The sequence below is a fragment of the Salvia splendens genome, chromosome 11 (assembly GCF_004379255.2).
Source record: "Salvia splendens isolate huo1 chromosome 11, SspV2, whole genome shotgun sequence".
In the NCBI taxonomy this organism is placed as follows: domain Eukaryota; kingdom Viridiplantae; phylum Streptophyta; class Magnoliopsida; order Lamiales; family Lamiaceae; genus Salvia; species Salvia splendens.
In genome coordinates, this window is record NC_056042.1 from 27,792,127 (window position 1) to 27,809,833 (window position 17,707).

At 41.5% G+C, this 17,707-nt stretch overlaps 1 protein-coding gene across 1 annotated transcript; it reads right to left on the reverse strand.

The window, feature by feature from the left end:
* Positions 1–13,560: 13,560 nt before the first annotated feature.
* Positions 13,561–17,707, reverse strand: LOC121756333 (alkaline/neutral invertase A, mitochondrial-like). The gene is made up of 6 exons (XM_042151846.1): positions 16,851–17,707; positions 15,723–15,882; positions 15,288–15,499; positions 14,448–14,941; positions 14,294–14,342; positions 13,561–14,184 (listed from the first exon to the last, which is right to left on the reverse strand). Exons 1-6 carry the CDS (start codon positions 17,538–17,540, stop codon positions 13,858–13,860), a joined length of 1,932 nt encoding a protein of 643 aa, XP_042007780.1. The 5' UTR covers positions 17,541–17,707; the 3' UTR covers positions 13,561–13,857.

The following is a 17,707-nucleotide window of genomic DNA, read 5'->3' on the forward strand; positions in this document are numbered from 1 at the left end:
ATCCAAGGGTTTATACCATGCAATCAGGAGCATGCTCGACTACAACAAGAACCAAATAAAGAGAGCTCTATCACAAAGAGACTAGGTTGCTGGAACGAGGGACGTTAGTATAGATGTAATCTTAAATAACCGAATAACAACCACTGGAATCAATCCAGAAATAGTCCATTCACACCTCCAAATTCGAACTAGTTGGTTACTTAGGAACAACAACATAGAAACACAAATAAATTAGAGTAGGTGCACAAGATCTCCTCTCATTTGAGTGACATTTTTTAAGGCTGTACCAAATCAATTATTCAAGACAAAGTAAAAAACATATGCAATTTTACAAACTTTGCTCAAAGAACAGAAGCAAGGAAATACGACAATAACATATTCCAAATCTTAAACAACCAGACCGATAACATATTCTAATCTTAATCAAACAGATCGCAATCCACAAAAGCTCAAATTTGAACTAATACGGCAGCACGGAACGACAACTTAGAAGCACGTCCTAGCTTTTCGTAGATGCTCAAAAAGCTATCCTAAAAAATGATTCAATTAATGGAGGATGCAGGACGAAATAAACTCTGCAACCCAGACTGATCGAAGATAAATTCGCAAAATTGGCACAAATCCATAAAGAATGCAACATCACAACCAGACACAAGTTGCATATTCAAAACATAAACCTACAGATCGACCTTGAAAACAATGCAATTCTACCGTTTGGTAGTTTTATAGCTACAGATGCAGAGACAAATTTGTTCAAATCAAACCCAAATTCAAACATCAACACCAAATTCATATTCACTGCCAACAGATCGAACCCCAAAACTCGATAAATCGACATACCCAGACAAAGGTAATGCGAACGAACCGGAATTAAAAAGAGTCAGACACCGGCGAATGTTGATTTGCACACCGACGACCAAATTTCAACTGCGAACGGTGCACAAAACAAAAGGAATTAACGACTTCAAAGGGCAAATTGGTACAAATGTAAACTTTTCAGCCTAATCGACGGAAGTCGAAAACTAATACCACACCCTCACCTTGATAGAGTTGACACAAATGCGCCGATAGTAGTATGTGAAAGCCTGAAACCCGGCTGCTGTTTTCCGGGTCGGCCGATTGGTGTGAGGCGTACCAAACGGTGGATTAGGCGTGATGGAAGTTGGGTTTCACAGCAAATGAGGGCTACCAGACGAGCCCTTAGAGCCAACACTGTAGGCGGCCTTCACCAATAGCCACCTTCTTTTGTTTCCACGGTCCCAATTTTTTGTCGATAGCCCTAATTTTTTGTTTCCGCCACTATAGGCTGACATTTCCAATAGCCCCGAAATTTTATAGCCAATTTTCATTTTAATTTTAATTCAATTATAAGTAATTAAATTTATCGGACTAAACGTAATTATAAAAAAACGGCTATAAGTGAAGAAATTAAAATTAAACACTACATTTTGGTCGTATTAAAGTGGGGGTAAAATTATACAACGAATGTTAATATATTAAACATCATAATAGTGTTCAAACTGCTCCGACACCTCCCCTACGTGCCCAAACTTCTTCAACCAAAGCGACCTGGAGTGTGGTATGTGTTGTGGTCATGCGCATATCACTGAAACGTTGGATCAAATGTTCATTGCTCCGTGGTACGCCCATCTGGATCGACGCGGAGGCGAAACCGTTACTTGTACTTGCGCCCTCTTCCGGTGCCCAGCGCTCTGCCGCAAATCCTTCATCTTCTATTATCATATTATGCAATATGATACATGCTAACATAATATTTGCGACATCATCTTCGTGCCAAACTCGTGCCGGACACCGTATAATGGTCCATCGCGCTTGGAGGACACCAAAAGCTCGCTCAACATCCTTCCTAGCACCATCTTGTTTCCGCGCAAAGTATTGTTTCTTCGGTCCTACCGGTTGGCGAATTGTCTTCACGAATACGGGCCACCGAGGATATATCCCATCTGCCAAATAGTATCCCCTACTGTACTGCGTGCCGTTGGCTAGGAAGCTGATTTCTGGACCCTCGCCCCGGCACTCGTCATTGAAGAGCGGCGATGACTGAAGAACATTGATGTCGTTGTTCGAGCCGGAAACACCGAAATACGCATGCCAGATGCGCAAGCGGTAGTCAGTAACGGCTTCCAGAATCATCGATGGATGTTTGCTTTTGAATCCAGCTGTGAATTGGCCTTTCCACGCCACCGGACAGTTCTTCCACTCCCAATGCATGCAATCGATGCTTCCTAACATTCCTGGGAAACCGTGGACCGAACCATGCATATCCAGCAGACTTTGACACTCAGCAGGGGTGGGCTTTCGTATGAACTTGATAAGGCTAATTTCATGCATTGATTAAAGGGTTGAATTCGTGCATTTACGTGGTCTAACACATCTTTTTAAGCTAGGTGTGTAGAAAGTTCTCCAGGTTCAGGAAGAAGAGAGGAAAATTGCATGACCCAAGGAATCTGGCGAATAAGTGAGCATTGTAGAGAAAAATGACTAGACGGAGGAGATCACGAAGCTGAAGGGCATAATGGAGATTTCTGTGAAGGCTTCTAGAAGATCAAATCCGCACCTATATAAGGAAGAGAGCATACAATCTAAGGGGAGGACTTTTTTTGGGCACTTTGCTCTTGGCTCTCTTAGCTCACTCACTTCCATACACTTGGGGGGACTGTTCGGGAATTTGTAGGGGGCGGGTCATTTCATTTGCTGTTTGATGTTGGGTAACACCGTCCTTGTGTAGGGCGAAGATACAATTATTTGCTTTCGTTTTATTTGTCATTGCGAATTTCACCGAGCATCGCTGTTCGAAGCTCGGCCCTGTTTTCTGTTGAATTCTCGTTATCTATGCATTTTCCGTTTCCGTATTTACTTTACTGCTGTTGATTTCGATTATGGATGCAAATTGTTTTGAGTTTGACGTAGTTGCTGAACTGGATGTTTGTTTCTCGCGTTGGTTTATTGAGTTTGAGTAGAATTGTTGGAAGCTTGTGTAGATCGGGGCAGATCTGTTGAATCAGAAGTTATGGAGTTGATTTTGTTGGTTGTTTGGTTTGGAATGCTTGGATCCGGAGTGGATTGAGCATCCGACGTGTGGATCTGAAACAGAGTAGTTAAAGTTTGATGCCTATTTCGTGTTTTCGTTTCATTCCGTCTAGTATATGTAGATCTGTTCTATTTCCGGCTAATTGCAAGTTTCCGACGTCCGAACTTTTACATTTTGTTTAAATCTGGATTTGTGCTCTGTTTTCTTCATGTTCGCGTTTGATTCAGGTAATGAGATGCACGTCATTGTTAGTTAAATTCTTAGTTTGTTAGTTGCAGCTTTTCTTCCGTACTTTCTATTTTTGGAAAATGGTCTCCACTATTTACTCGCTTTCTGTCTAGCTATATTATAAAGTTCTTTACTTGGTCTAGGAAATTAGTTTGAGATCTCGTGGTTATAAGGATGTTCGGCGTCAGCATTATGCTTTCAGTTTCCTAGGTCCAGTGTCTGATTTTCGTTCTTAGGTCTAGTAGTAGTTAAACCTCAACCCAAAATTGCGTGGCAGCAGCCAACAACTTGCCCAGAGTCTCCTAAATGCTTTCTTACGCGTCCATCTTCGTGGGATCGACCCCTGCTTCCCTATACTAATCCATAATATAGCTGGTTGAGGGTTTTTGAAAGCGCGGGGGGTTTGTGTGTCCGACGACCGAGACTTCCAGGATCCTCTGAGTTCCTAGACCTTGTGATCTAGCGGATTCTCTGGACATGAGGGCTCGACCCAGCATAAGAGTACACACGAATCTTCGGTTAAATAAGCTGCTTCAAATGGCGCCGTTGCCGGGGATGGATGACGTAGTTTATGATTGTGTTTAGAGATTTTAGCGTATATAGTTTAGATTTGTTTTTCTTTCTCTTAATTTGCAGTTTATGAGCAGAGGCTCACGGTTTGGACACTGGGGTAACTCATCTGGGTGGAGGAACGATCAGTTTACTTGGAAGGTCAGGGACACAACATCTACGGTCGCCACCAGATCGGGATTATCTATGGGAGATCCATTTCTGTTTGGTTCGGAGAGTGACGATGATTGGAGTTCGTCAGGAAAGGAGGATCCAAAGTCAACTTCAGAAACAAATACAGAGGAGGCAGAGATCAGAGCCATGTCACACGTAGTCGGTCCAGATCCTGAGATCGGTTCGCTCACTGCCCATCTAGATGGTGAGCCAGCCCATGCTATAGTTATGAACCCATGTCAGAGGGCCATCGATATTAAAACAAATGTGTTAGGCATTCTACCGACGTTCTCTGGACGTAGGAACGAGTGTCCATACGAGTTTCTAAATGAGTTTAGCAAGCTGTGCAGTATTCAGAAAAGGCCAAATGACGCGACGAATGAAGATTACCGCCTACGTGCAATTCCGTTCGCCCTGAAGGGAGAGGCTAACACATGGCTACTAAGGCTACCTCCGGATTCCATCCGAACGTGGAGGGATTTCAAGTTGGAATTTCTAGATTACTTTTTCCCTTCAAAAAAGACCAACGCTCTCAAGAAAGAAATCGTGGAGTGTAAGCAGGAGTATGATGAGTCTCTTAGTCAGTATTGGTCGCGGTTTAAAGGATTGTTAGATGCCTGCTCAAATCATAGAATGATCGAGGCAGAGATTTATTATCTGTTCTATGAAGGAGCAAACCCCGAGTCAAAGGATTTGATGAATTTCTCCAGCGGGGGAAATTTTACAAAGAAAAAGGGAAGTGAAGCAAGAGAAATTTTGGGAAAGCTGATAGAGGCTAAGAAGGTGTACGGCAGTCCGAGGAATGTTATGAGAAGAGGGACGACAAACGCTCTGAGAGAGCAAGATGACGAGAGGGTCGAGACGAGAATAGATAGGCTTGAGAAAGTACTCTTGAATGCAATCGAGAAGACTAATCCACCAGCCTCGCAAGAAAAAGAAAAGCCTCCAGGTCCAGGAGAAATTTCACCCCAGTAATATTATGGTCCTCAAGAAGGAGAGTACCAGACCCAGGTAAATGCGATGGGGAGTTGGAACCCAGATGGAAATTGGAAAACCATCCCAATTTCAGATGGTCTGACAACTATCCGAACCAGCCACCTCCACAACAGAACACCCAGTTGACGCATCAACCAGAAAGGCAGACTAACTGGTTTGGGGAGAAGTTAGGAGGGGTAGATCAATTGGAACAACCGGAACCAGGGAGATTACTCTAATTGCGGAACACAGGAATCAAAACCACCAGGGGAACTCTTATGTACCGCCACACCAAAGGAACTACCCCGGAAATTATCAGAATACCTAAACCACTTACCAGGGAAACCAAGGGCCAGGAAATCAGTACACCAACAGTTCAGGAGGTCAGGAGAACTTCCGCCAGAATCAAGGAAGTGGACCACATCTGGGTCCAGGACCAAGTTCCGGCCAGTCTAGTTCTAAGATACCAACGAATCTAGATGACATGGTGCATGATCTAGTTAGTTCTCAACAGCATATGCAGAACAACTTGCAGTCCAACAATGACGTGGTGCATAAGCTTTAGGACGCTCAGCTGGAGCAGAAGGCAGCAATGGATATGCTGGCAAAGCAATTGTCTCAGATCGCAACTTCCTTGAGCGAGATACGAGGAAACGAAGGAAAGATTCCTGCCTCAGTAAGGCCGCCGGATAGGGCAAATATCAGTCAAATCACTTTGAGATCTGGGCGAGGATATGAAGGTCCAGTGATGAGGAAGGATGAAGAAACAACTCCAGTGAAGGGCAAGGAAGGGAAGGATCTAGTTCCTGAGTCTGAAAATTTTAGAGCAGGAAGTTCCGAGAGAAGAGATGACCTTCGGGAAGGTGATTTGAGGAAACCATTACCGAGTATGGCTGAACCATTTTTCCTAGACCCAGAGCCAGAAGTGGAAAATGAGGTAGTGAGGAAAGAAACGGGTGAGTTTTCAGTTGAAGGTTCTACAAGTGCGGAGAAACAATTGAAACCGTTCCCGCACCGAGGAGAGGCAAAGAGGAAGAAGGATGAACCGGTGGATTTTATGGATATCTTTGGAAAGTTGGAGATCAACTTACCATTCTTACAAGCTTTGAAATTACCGGTCTTCAGCAAATTCATCAAGGAGTTTATAGCTGGGAAGACAAAGCCCAGTGGGAAGATTCTGATTGGAGAAAATGTTTTCGCGGTGATTCAGAAGCGAAGGATGCCCTCGAAATGCACTGACCCAGGTATGTTCACCTTACCCATTTCAATCGGTGATGTCAGAATTGAGCATGCCATGTGTGATTTAGGAGCATCGATAAATGTTTTACCGCTTTCCATTTACAAGAAGCTGGTAGGAGTAGGGATGGTAAATACAAAGGTGGTAATCTAATTGGCGGATAGGTCGTGCATTTGTCCAGATGGAGTCTTAGAAAATGTTATCGTCAAAGTGCATGATTTTCTGTATCCTGCCGATTTCCATGTAATCAAAATGAGTGACAATGAGTCTGCTGAGTTTAGCGGCGTACTTTTAGGGAGACATTTTCTCCGTACTGCCATGACCATAATTGATGTTTTTGATGGAACCATATGCCTGGATTATAATGGGGAAAATATACATTTAGCATAGATGAAGCAATGAAGAAACCATTAGATGTTGAGAATATGCATGCTATTGATGTTATTAACCCCCTGGTCCAGGAATATCTTGAAACTGAGTTGATGCAGGAGCAGATTGATAATTCAGAATTAAGTCACTCTATTAAGTCACTCTATTGATAGTCGAAAACCTAGGACCCCTTTTATACCCGGGGCAGAAATAGAAGCAATTGTGAGGTTCTGCACGAATCGCCCGGCTGGGCGAATTCTCTGTACTCCAAGCCCTGAACTCCTTTTCAATCCATTTTCACCTGTTTTAACTACAAACACTCGAAAAACTCATCAAAACACCTAAATAGTGGATAATGGATGCAAACTCAAGTATTATGCTAGAAGATACTGAAATATTCACGTTAAACATCCAATATACTTGCTAAACTACAAGTTTATCAGAAGCCCCAATGGAACCCTGTAGCTCAATAGTCTCAGCACGATGTTTACTGTCTAGCGCATAAATATGAGAGATATCAGCGGTGATGATCTCCTCTGCCTCGGGCAGCTCAGGCTGGCTGTCCTCGTCGTTCTCCGAATCCTCATCGACTCCCATGTATGCCAAAAAGGTCTTGTTGCACACATGAGACGAGGTATACTTCTCTGAGCAGTACCAACATAAATTCTTCTTAGTGTGATCTGCTTTCTCAGCCGCAGACAGACGTATCACTGGGAGGCGAGCGTACGGCGAAGACTTCAACTGATTCGGTTTCACTGCACCGGCTGCATCAGGCGGCCCACCCGTCGCACTGCCGGTCACAAGACGCTGCTCCCGCGGGACCCACTGGCGGCGCTGAAATCTGGACGACGGCGGCGGACGTTCAATACAACCATCATACTCCACTGCCAACGCCATCGCCATCGCCGACGCCACCGAGGTCGGGTACTGATGCTTGACCTGATTCTTCACTAGCAACTGCAGGCCTTCCACATAGATAGGGAGCAGGATCGATTCCGGCACCCCGCGCACGCGGTTCAACATACTCTCAAACTTGTCGTTGTAGTCCGCCAGTGACCCAGTGTGTGTCAGCTTCGCGATTAACCCAATGAAATTCTGGAAGCATAGCGGGTCGAAGTGACGACGAACATCCTCCAGGAAATCGGGCCATAACACACAAGTATTATTTGCTTGATAATTGAAGATTCAATCCGCGGCGGGAGGGTCAAAGAGCATCACTACATAATGTAAACGTTGATCAACGGGAAACATCAAGTGGTCAAAGTAGAACTGTACTCAAGAAATCCAGCTAGGTGCGTCCGTCCCATTAAAGCGCGGAGGTTTCATCTTTATCAAGCAGCTTGGGTCAGTCGACGACGATCCCGGGTTCTGGCGCAGGGCAGGATTGGACCAGCATGAGGGCAGTGTGGGTTGGGCCATCGGTTGCTGAAGCGACGGCTGTTGGGACTGCTGATTGGGGAGGTCCCAACACGACAATTTCCCAAATTGCGCTGGTGTTTGTTGTGGTACAAAAATCTCCGGCAAGGTAGGCTGGGACGACGGTGATGATACGATCAATTTGGGAGGAGTCGGGTCCCACGGTCAGCGCTGAGGTTGGGTCGCGACGAACCCTGGCGGGTGGGAAAACCCAAGCGGTTGCGAAAACCCTAGACGCTGTGACACTGGGGGTGGCGGTAGCCAGGCGGTGTTGGGGGCTCCCGACAGTGGGGTAGGGTCACCCTATGAGTACTCCGATAGCCGTACGGCGGCGCGGCATTTGGCCGCAGCGGCAGCCCTTGAGGCGTAACCGCCTTGACCACCATGTTTAAACTCGCCTCTACCCGGCCCATCATGACGATCATGTGTTCCACGGCGATTGCCATAGGGTCCAGCGGTTCCGTCCTTGGTGGCACGGTCGACGATATCGTCGGCGTTGGCAGCGGCGGCGAAACAGGAACCCCCTCCGATCGAACCACAAATCCTGAAGTAGACATGAGTTCAGATGGAAGCACCAGTTGTTAAGGGTATTGATCCCTCAACAAGATTCAACGATAGAGGAAGTCGCGAGGACGTAGAACCTCGACAATCAACCGACGATTTTGAGTAACTTGAACGAAAAGAAAGCAATGGAAAAATAGGCAAATTGGTTATTTCATAAAATGACAAAAGTGAAATAACAAGCCTTTTTATACTAGGGACCCTAGGGTTGATTCGACCTACGGCTCGGGAAAGAATCAACAAAGAAAACCCGAAAGGAGCTTATGATTATGCTCGACCCAAAATAATAGTTAATTACCTAAAAGCATTAATTCTAATTGCAAAAGGAAAGAAAAACATAAATTAATAACTAAACAAAATCAGCAAGGAAATCTGGCTTCTTCCGTGCACGTCGAGGCCGCGAAGGTCTCTCCTTCGCCGGCTGATCTCGGCTCTCGGGTTCTCGGGTGTCGAACGATCCCACACTATCCTTCTCTAACTTCTTCGGCTCCTCTAACTCTGCAGGTATCGTGAATCAGAGTATATTGCCATTACTGAGGCCATGAAAGAAGCTGTGTGGTTGAAGGGAGTGCTTTCTGAATTGAATTTTGTGAAATCTCCTCCTGTTGTGTTTTTTGATTCTCAATCTGCTATTCAGTTTTGTAAAAATCCTGTTTTCCATGATAGAACTAAGCACATTGATGTAAGGTTTCATTACATTAGAGACATTGTAGAAAAGGGTGATGTTTCTCTTTTAAAAGTGCACACTGATAAAAAAAACCCAGCTGACATGGGGACTAAATGCTTACCACTTGAAAAACTTCTTTTCTGCATAAACTATATGCATTTTGACCTAGGATAGGTGCATGTCCCGGGGAAAAAGTCCTCAGTCACCTTATCTACTATGGTAAGAGTGTTAGGTGGCTGGAGGCATTAAGTCCTTTAGACTAATGGGTGTCAGCCCCTCTGGTATCTAATAAGCAAACCTGGTGGCTTCCCTAAATGCTAGTGAACTTTGTTCTTTGGAGCCGAGGGGGCTGCCTTGTACGCAATGATGATTTAAACCTTAGCTAATAGTGCAATTGGTTTCCCAGAATAATATCCAAGGTGGAGTATGTTGATTTATTGGGCTGATATATTGGTGGACTATTATTTGGGCCAGAGAATTATTTTGGCCCAGGTGGTGACTTGGGCTTGTGGCTGCCCTAGCCCAGTTTTCAGATGATATATCCCCCCTCCCTCCATCTGCTGCTTGACATTCACTACTTTCTCATTCTCTCTCTGCTCTCTCTCGCGTCTGTGTGATTCCCTTCTTTCTGTCTTCTTCTCTGATTAGTCTCCGATTGTTTCACGGTGATCTTTCAACGGTTAATTGAGTGATTGATCTTGTGTAAGTTTGGCTTGTGGTAGTAAGTAACTGCTTCGGTTGCTTGGGTGTTGAAGAAACTAGGTTTTCTGTTCCGAGGGTTTCTTGTGAGCTTGTGTTCGGAGAGTTGTTAGATCCGACATTGTAGAGTGGATTGGGGTTGGTATCCGGTGTGTGAGGTTAATCACTTGTGGATTCAACAGTGCTCCCTTGGATCTTGGTTTCTGGAGAATAGATTTGTACTATTAGCGGGTGGCTGAGCCGTAGCTACTAGATCTATTCGAATCCTTTGTTTTCCTTGTTATTTCTGCACTGTGTTTGTATTACTATTTTAGATCCGAGAGGATCTTTTGTGTTTTACTTACTAGGGTTTTGAGTGTGCAGGTTCTCAGTGGTCCAGTGGCGCATTCGGCCAAGGATTGCATGGTCCGAGAGTAATAGCTAGTTGTTGTAATAGCTAGGGATTCATATTGTATAAATCAGCCGCGTGGGTGAGAGTTTGGCTGAGCTCCCTTGTATAAGAACAAAGAGGTCTTGGTAATTAGTGAACCCAGACTTGTCTGATCTCTACAGTTTTCTTATAACTACAAGTCAAGTCATAGAGAAACGCTCTATCCACAAAATAATACTACCATGGCTTGCACTATAGTATGTGTGTATGTCCTCAAAGGTAAAATGATCTCAAGTTTCCATCTCTATCCTATAAATAAATGTGGGATTTGGGTGAGGAGAATAGAAAATACAACAAGCAATTGTGTTCTCTCAAGTTCCCTTTTTTCTACATGCATATACTTGGAACCCGTCAAATTCGTTGGTATGCAATGGGTTTGAGATGCTTCTATATACTAGGAAGAACTCATTTTATTTTGGGACAAAATATGCTAATCTAAGGGTACCAGCCGAGCATGATTTGTCTCGCGAAAAGTAAAAGGAATGTAACATTTCAAGTGCAGAACTAAGAAATAAGTTAATGATACTCAATCTCAATATCAAAACTCGCCCTCAGTTTTGTGACAACAAAGTCACTATTCGTATCACGAAGAATCCAGTGCAATATGACAACACGAAGCATGCATGTAAAGGTTGACACATACTTCTTAAAGAAAAGATTAAAGCATTAATCTTGGAATACTGATCAGAAAACCAGTTGGGTATCCTAATTCCTAACTAATATTATTTTTTGGGGAGCTTTGATGTTGATGTTGTTGTTCGACCCGGCTACTCCAAAATACGCATGCCTAATCCACAGTCTGTAGTCAGCTACCGCTTCAAGGATCATCGTGGGATTCTTGCCCTTGAAACTGGTAGTGTACACCCCTTTCCAGGTGGCGGGACAGTTCTTCCACTCCCTATGCATACAATCTATGCTGCCCAACATTCCCGGAAACCCGTGCTGACTTCCGTGCATATCCATCAGTGCCTGGCAATCTTCGAGGGTAGACTTCCGAAGATACCTATCCTTGAATATCTCCCTAACGCCCTCACAAAAATACTTCAGATATTCGCAGGCAGTTATCTCGCCGATGTGGAGGTACTCATCGAACATGTCGGTCGCACCTCCGTATGCCAGATTGTGGCAGTGCACTTCTGTATGGGCGTGTGGCTGGGTTTACCAACCGCATCATCCCTCATCCTGAAATACTCGTATCGACGCTCTAAAGCTCCTACGATACACAGAAATAGCGGACGATGCATCCTAAAATGTCGCCGGAACATGTTCTCTCCAAACCGCGGCTCCGAAGCGAAGTAGTCCTCATACAACCGACGGTGTGCAGCGATGTGGTCCTGGGGTACTATAGCTCGACATGGATGGGTTGAGGTACCGCCGGCTGCTGCTGCAAGGCCGCTTGTATCAAGCGATTTATCTCCCTGGACGTAACCGCCCGCAACTCTTCTTTAATTCGCTGGCGTACGTCATCAACACCCGCACCACTACCACTAGACATTTTGGATATACTAAAAGAAACGTAGAGAGAGAGAGAGAGAAAGCGAAACTCGTTAAAACAAGTGGTGCGAATGAAATGAAGTTCAACGAGCCGTATATATAGAGTTTTTTTAATAAAAATCGGGACGTCCGCCGGGAACCCGCAATGGCGGACGTCACGACAGACGTCCCGACGGACGTCGTCGGAAATCCACGGAACTCCGGTGTCAGCAAGCGACGTCCGCGTCCGCTTAATGGCGGACGTCCGACACACCGGTCTGACGTGCGCCGCTGCGAATGCTCTAAAGTTAATATATAAAAGTGAGACCTATAATTCATTAACTTTTTAATTTTTTTTTAAAAAAAATAGTGCAAGTCAAACATGGAAAATATTTGGTTGGCAGAATAGTATATCTTGATTATATAAAAGGGTGTGTAAACATTTGGACAAATTTAACAATACACGAACTCAGTTCCTCTGCTCCACATTCAAGTTCTTAATTTGTTGTACAATTATGTACGATAAATGAATGAATTCGATCACAAAAATATCTTAATATAAAATAATTGCTAAGGAATATGCTGGAAAAGGTGAAATAGGACAACTAATGAGGAAATAATAGCCAGATTAACCAAACAAGCCTTACAATGATTCCTGGGAAAATGAATCCCGTGAATATGATTTCTAATAACTTTACTTTCCCGTGTTTAGAAAATATCAAGATTTAAAAGTATATATTTGATTTAAACACTAAACTAAAAATATACTTATCATTTTTTATTTATAAAAAATAATAATACATATTATTTAATAAATTATTAATTACAAATGATAATAATTATATTATTTTATTTATTATTACGATGGATAGTTTAAATATGCATTATATATCATAATACATAATAATATAATAATAAATAAGATTATTATTATTTTCATTATATTTACTTAATTTGAATAAATTTTATAATTTAAAATTTCACTACAATTTTATTGTTAATTACTAATTTATAAATTAATAATTATTATAATATTATAATTATATTTAATTATTTAATAAATTATTATTATTATTATAATAAAAATAAATATAAATATTAATAATATAGTTATAATTATGATAATTTGAATTATAGTTATTTATTATCTTGAAATTAAGTATGGTGTATACTTTTAAATTATTTTTAAATATTGTAATAAATAAAAACAATAATGATAATAATAATAATAATAATAATAATAATAATAATAATAATAATAATAATAATAATAATAATAATAATAATAATAATAATAATAATAATAATAATAATAATAATAATAATAATAATAATAATAATAATAATAATAATAATAATAATAATAATAATAATAATAATAATAATAATAATAATAATAATAACTACTGTACTATATTGAATTAAATATGTAAGAATCCTAAAACTGGGAAAAAGAATACCTAAGAAAAGTTAGGATTCAGAATCCTGGAAAGTTTACTAACTTTACTTGTTTCAGAATTTTGATTACTTTCTCAGTTTGATTAAAAACGGAAACACACACAGGATTTTAAAATTTAAGGAATCAGATTACTTTCCCAGACAGAATCCTGCCAACCAAACATGACCTAACGGCATTTTTGCGTGTACAAGAACAAACGGATAATTATATTAAGAAATGATCAAATCAAATGCGCAGTTGTACTAATAAAAGAAATCCAACTTTACAAACATAGAGAAATGGAACTTAAATTAATAGTTCATGAATATGAAAATAATCCTCACCTATCTATTAGTAGTACAATGTGTTGCATCCACGCAACACTCATAGGCCAAGCCCACCCTTCCAAAATATAAGAGGGCTCTCCTATTTTCCCTTTGCTATATATCTATATATAGTATACAACATTTGGCTTCAACAACATAGTATAACAAATGGAAAAACTACTATCCTATCGTCTGTACATTAGCAATACATGTATAGTGTATACGTATGGTGTTCTTTCGAATCAAATCAAAGTAGAAATAGATCAGACCAGAATCTGAGACTTGGCAAGCCTGCGCGAGCACTTCTTGCGGTTTGAGTTGCTCAAAGCGCAAATACAGTTCTCGAGGATATCGTAGTCTTCCTCCCAGAACAAAAGGGCAGCTGCATCGGGCTTCTCCATCAGGACCTTCGATGTCAGGTATCCTGCAATAGACCATGTCTGGTACAATCGCGCCTGCTTCCCTATAAACTTCCCACTCCTCGTGTCGTAGTATTCAGGCCACCCATCCAGAAAAAGCCGTTTCTCAGCTATGTCCAGAGCCTTCTTCGCCAGATCCGTCCTATGCATCTTCATGCACGCCAGTGTGAACTAAGTACCAAAACAAACCACCATCTCATGAGACAGAGACAACGACATCTTCAACTAACTTTCTGTCAAAAGCGATTATTCAAGTGAAGCAAATAAGAGTTATTCTTACCTGCCACAGAAGTGTTGGCCAGGATCCACCGTTATGATACGACCAAGGTCTGCAGAAAGTCCATTAATATTTAGAAAACCACAAGGGAGATGATATATAAAAAATTGCATCTATATCGAAGCAATTTTCTGGTAAAGTTATTATAGGAACTCACGTATTCTTAGGATCGCTTCCAGTGATTATTCGCCACTCTTCTGATTCTACAGCAGGGTAACATATTTTAAGTGGCATTTGACCGATAAGATCATCCCATTTGGCTTCTACCAGATTTAATACAGCCTCATTCTGTCTCGGGGTACCCAGAGATGATACAATGGACCAGAGGTTTCCGAGAGTGAAGAACCTAAAATCCATATGAGCTGGCTGTAAGTTGCCAATCAGATAACCGCCTGTCTCAGGAATCCAATCCATTAACCAATGAGGAATTTGATCAGGGTATATATTAAATTTGTTAGTGGCTTCAGTGGAGTACTCCTCAGTCTTATAGCGATAGATCTCATTAATTTTCTTCAGATCAACCCAATAATATTCCCTTATGTGAAACGACAACGCACTGAGTCTATTGTTGATAGCCCTCACCAAATTCTTGGATCCCTCGTCTAACGCAAGCATCTCACGAGAGCAGCGAAGTGCTGAGTAAAATAAGGACTGAAAAATAGAATAAAAAGGAGTCATTCACGAGACTTGAATAAATTTGAACTGCTTACGTGCACAAAAACATGAAGCTCTAAGAGAGTTGCAATTCATCTTTATTAAATGTCATCAGAACATGTATGAATCCTATTACTAACTTCGCATTTCCACCATATAAACTAGAAACTATGGAGCTCATAAAGAAAAAATAAATAAAAATGAAAATGAAAATATTAAAAATAAAAGGTTCACAAATATTGTTAGAAGTGGTAACAACCAAAAGTTGTTTGAAGTTTATTTTTCAAATTCTAAAATCTGATAAGAAACAAACCTTTCCTACAAGGATATGCAGCAAACTTACTTGAATCTCCAATGGATGACCATGAATACCCATCCGTCGATCTATCATACAGGAACCATCTGTAACAAGTAAAGTGGGAAACATGTCGAAACCATCTGACAAACAGAGATTTAGAATAAGTTTTATCCCTGTCTGAACGTCCACTCTTTCCTGCAATCCGTAGTCCCCGGTAAGCTTCCCATAAGCCCGCAGTAAGATAATCCACCAGAGTCCTAGTTAAATGATAAACAATTGCAACATCACAGAAATGAAAAGAAAAATGAAGCTATTAAATTTTGATGGCTTAAATGTATCAAGCATCGACTAGGCGTTTACTGTTAAACAGTTGTAACTCCAATATCGAAAGAGTGCAATGAGAGAAGTAATCAGAGAAGAAAAAAGAAACAATATTGCCAAGCAGTGACACTGTAGCTAATGAAGTAACAACTTGCATACCAGAATCTACAGGAGCTACACGGCCAATAGCCGATTCCCCAAAATCTGGATCAAGAACTTCTTCAAACTTATTATCATCTAGAGCAACAGATCTAACTTTAAAACTTGCTGGCATTAATCCTTGTCCAGGACTATAGCAATCCACCGTTTTCTTCCAACTCTTGAAAATGAAGCAGCATGAATCAAGTAGCCACATCAACGATTAATTACGGATTCATACAAAACAAGGAAAGAGAAGGAACATGCATTTAACAGCTAAAATAGTGAGTTGAAATTTATCATCTGTTTATGTCATTTACATCAGAAATTGAGTACATCATTAAATTAAATAGAATAATAAAAATTGTGAGCAAATTCTGAGTTACATAGAAGATGCACTGAGTAATCAAAATCCCAATCCAACCGTTAAAACAACTCTAACGATCAAGCTTATCAATGCTATCATTAAAGATATTTTTATTTTACTTGATTGATAATATGCAACAAAGTTTAAGGCTTCGGTCACTTACGTTTTTATTTCCTGAATCTTGCAGTAGATAGTATTAAAATATCACTCCTAAGGCCTCCCTAAACAGCACCACCACGTGGAATATGGAATCTTGCAGTGGATATTAATTTGATACAATAGCATTATGCATTGTCAAAAAACATCTTGAAGTGGTCAATCTTCTCCAACTAAAGCAATAGAGATTAAACTGAAGTTTCGTATATGGGTTTCACATAAAGGTTATAATGCTTTAAGTTCTTGAACTTCTCACAATTTATTCCCAGGCCATGTGAATTTCATAAGACTGACGTTTTATCATTCGACCATGACTACAACAGATTCCTCGACCTTGACTAAAGCTGCTAAATTGAGAAAAGGAGGTTCCAAATTGTTATAGCGTTTCAAAAACCTTCCTAATTTTGTCCTTTTTCCTTCTCCATACATAAATATTGAGTTCGATCATTGCATAAATCTTCCTAATTCTTCAAAATGAAGAATCTAATTAATCTAAAATTCATCGATCTATACATAGTAAGTCCCGATGCTCCAATGTCGATGTCCAAAACACGAAGCGAGCACAAAACTAGGCATACTCAACAAAAAGAAAACACACTATCAAAAGAAGTGAGAGAGCAGACTACCTGCAGCTGCAGGGTGTGAAGCAAGAAGTTCCTGACGATCTCTCCCTCACCCTTGAGCAGAAAGGCGAAGGCGGAAGGGACGAAATCCCTTATAAACACCTGATCGTAGTTAAGCGGCGTTTTGTCATTGGGATCATTCGCCGCCACAGTGCCCACAGGGCTCCCGCAATACGTGACGACGGCGTTCCTCAGTAGCTTCCACGCCTCCTTCTCCATCTCAGACTCCTCCTTCCCCACCTCCCTCGACCATTCACTCTTCCGCACATTTACCCCACCCTCAACCCTCTCATCCGCACTGATTTTCTCCTCTTGCAGCGGCTTCACATTGATGCCGCCCTGCACGTAAATTCTGTCGAAATTCTTGTCGTTGGCGCGGCTCTCCACCGACGCTGAGAAATTCCTCAAATCCGGCGCATCTCTGGCGACCAAAAAAGGGGTCCTCGACCTATTGCTGAAATTGAAATGGCGGGAGCTGGAGAAGATTCTCGATTGGCCCCATGCCGAGTTCGTCCGACCTAGAATGGCTTTCAAGCCGAAAGAACTGGGCGCAGAGGTATGCAATTGGAAAGCGGAGCAATAATTGGGATTGGGCAAGAAATTAGAGGACCTGGGGAGAAAAAGGGTGTTTTTGGAGGGCAACAGGATTCTACAACATGGCTTCATGTTGGTGAATTTGAATATAGCGGTCATTTCATTCGATCAAAACAAAATTTAGGAAATCTCAATTTGAGTTGTGAGGAAGATCAGTGGGGTTTTGAGGAGCGAAGATTTAGTTAATCCGAAGTGAAAAATGGATTGCAGAAATGGGAAGAAGGGAAGATTTAGCGGAGAAGAGGATTCAGAAATGAATAGGGAAG

Coding starts and splice junctions, on each gene's coding strand:
- LOC121756333 (XM_042151846.1), bottom strand. CDS start 17,540: ATGACCGCTATATTCAAATTCACCAACATGAAGCCATGTTGTAGAATC. Junction 14,343..14,447: donor GGAAGCGATCCTAAGAATAC/GTGAGTTCCTAT, acceptor GACTTTCTGCAG/ACCTTGGTCGTATCATAACG. Junction 14,185..14,293: donor GGCCAACACTTCTGTGGCAG/GTAAGAATAACT, acceptor TTTGGTACTTAG/TTCACACTGGCGTGCATGAA.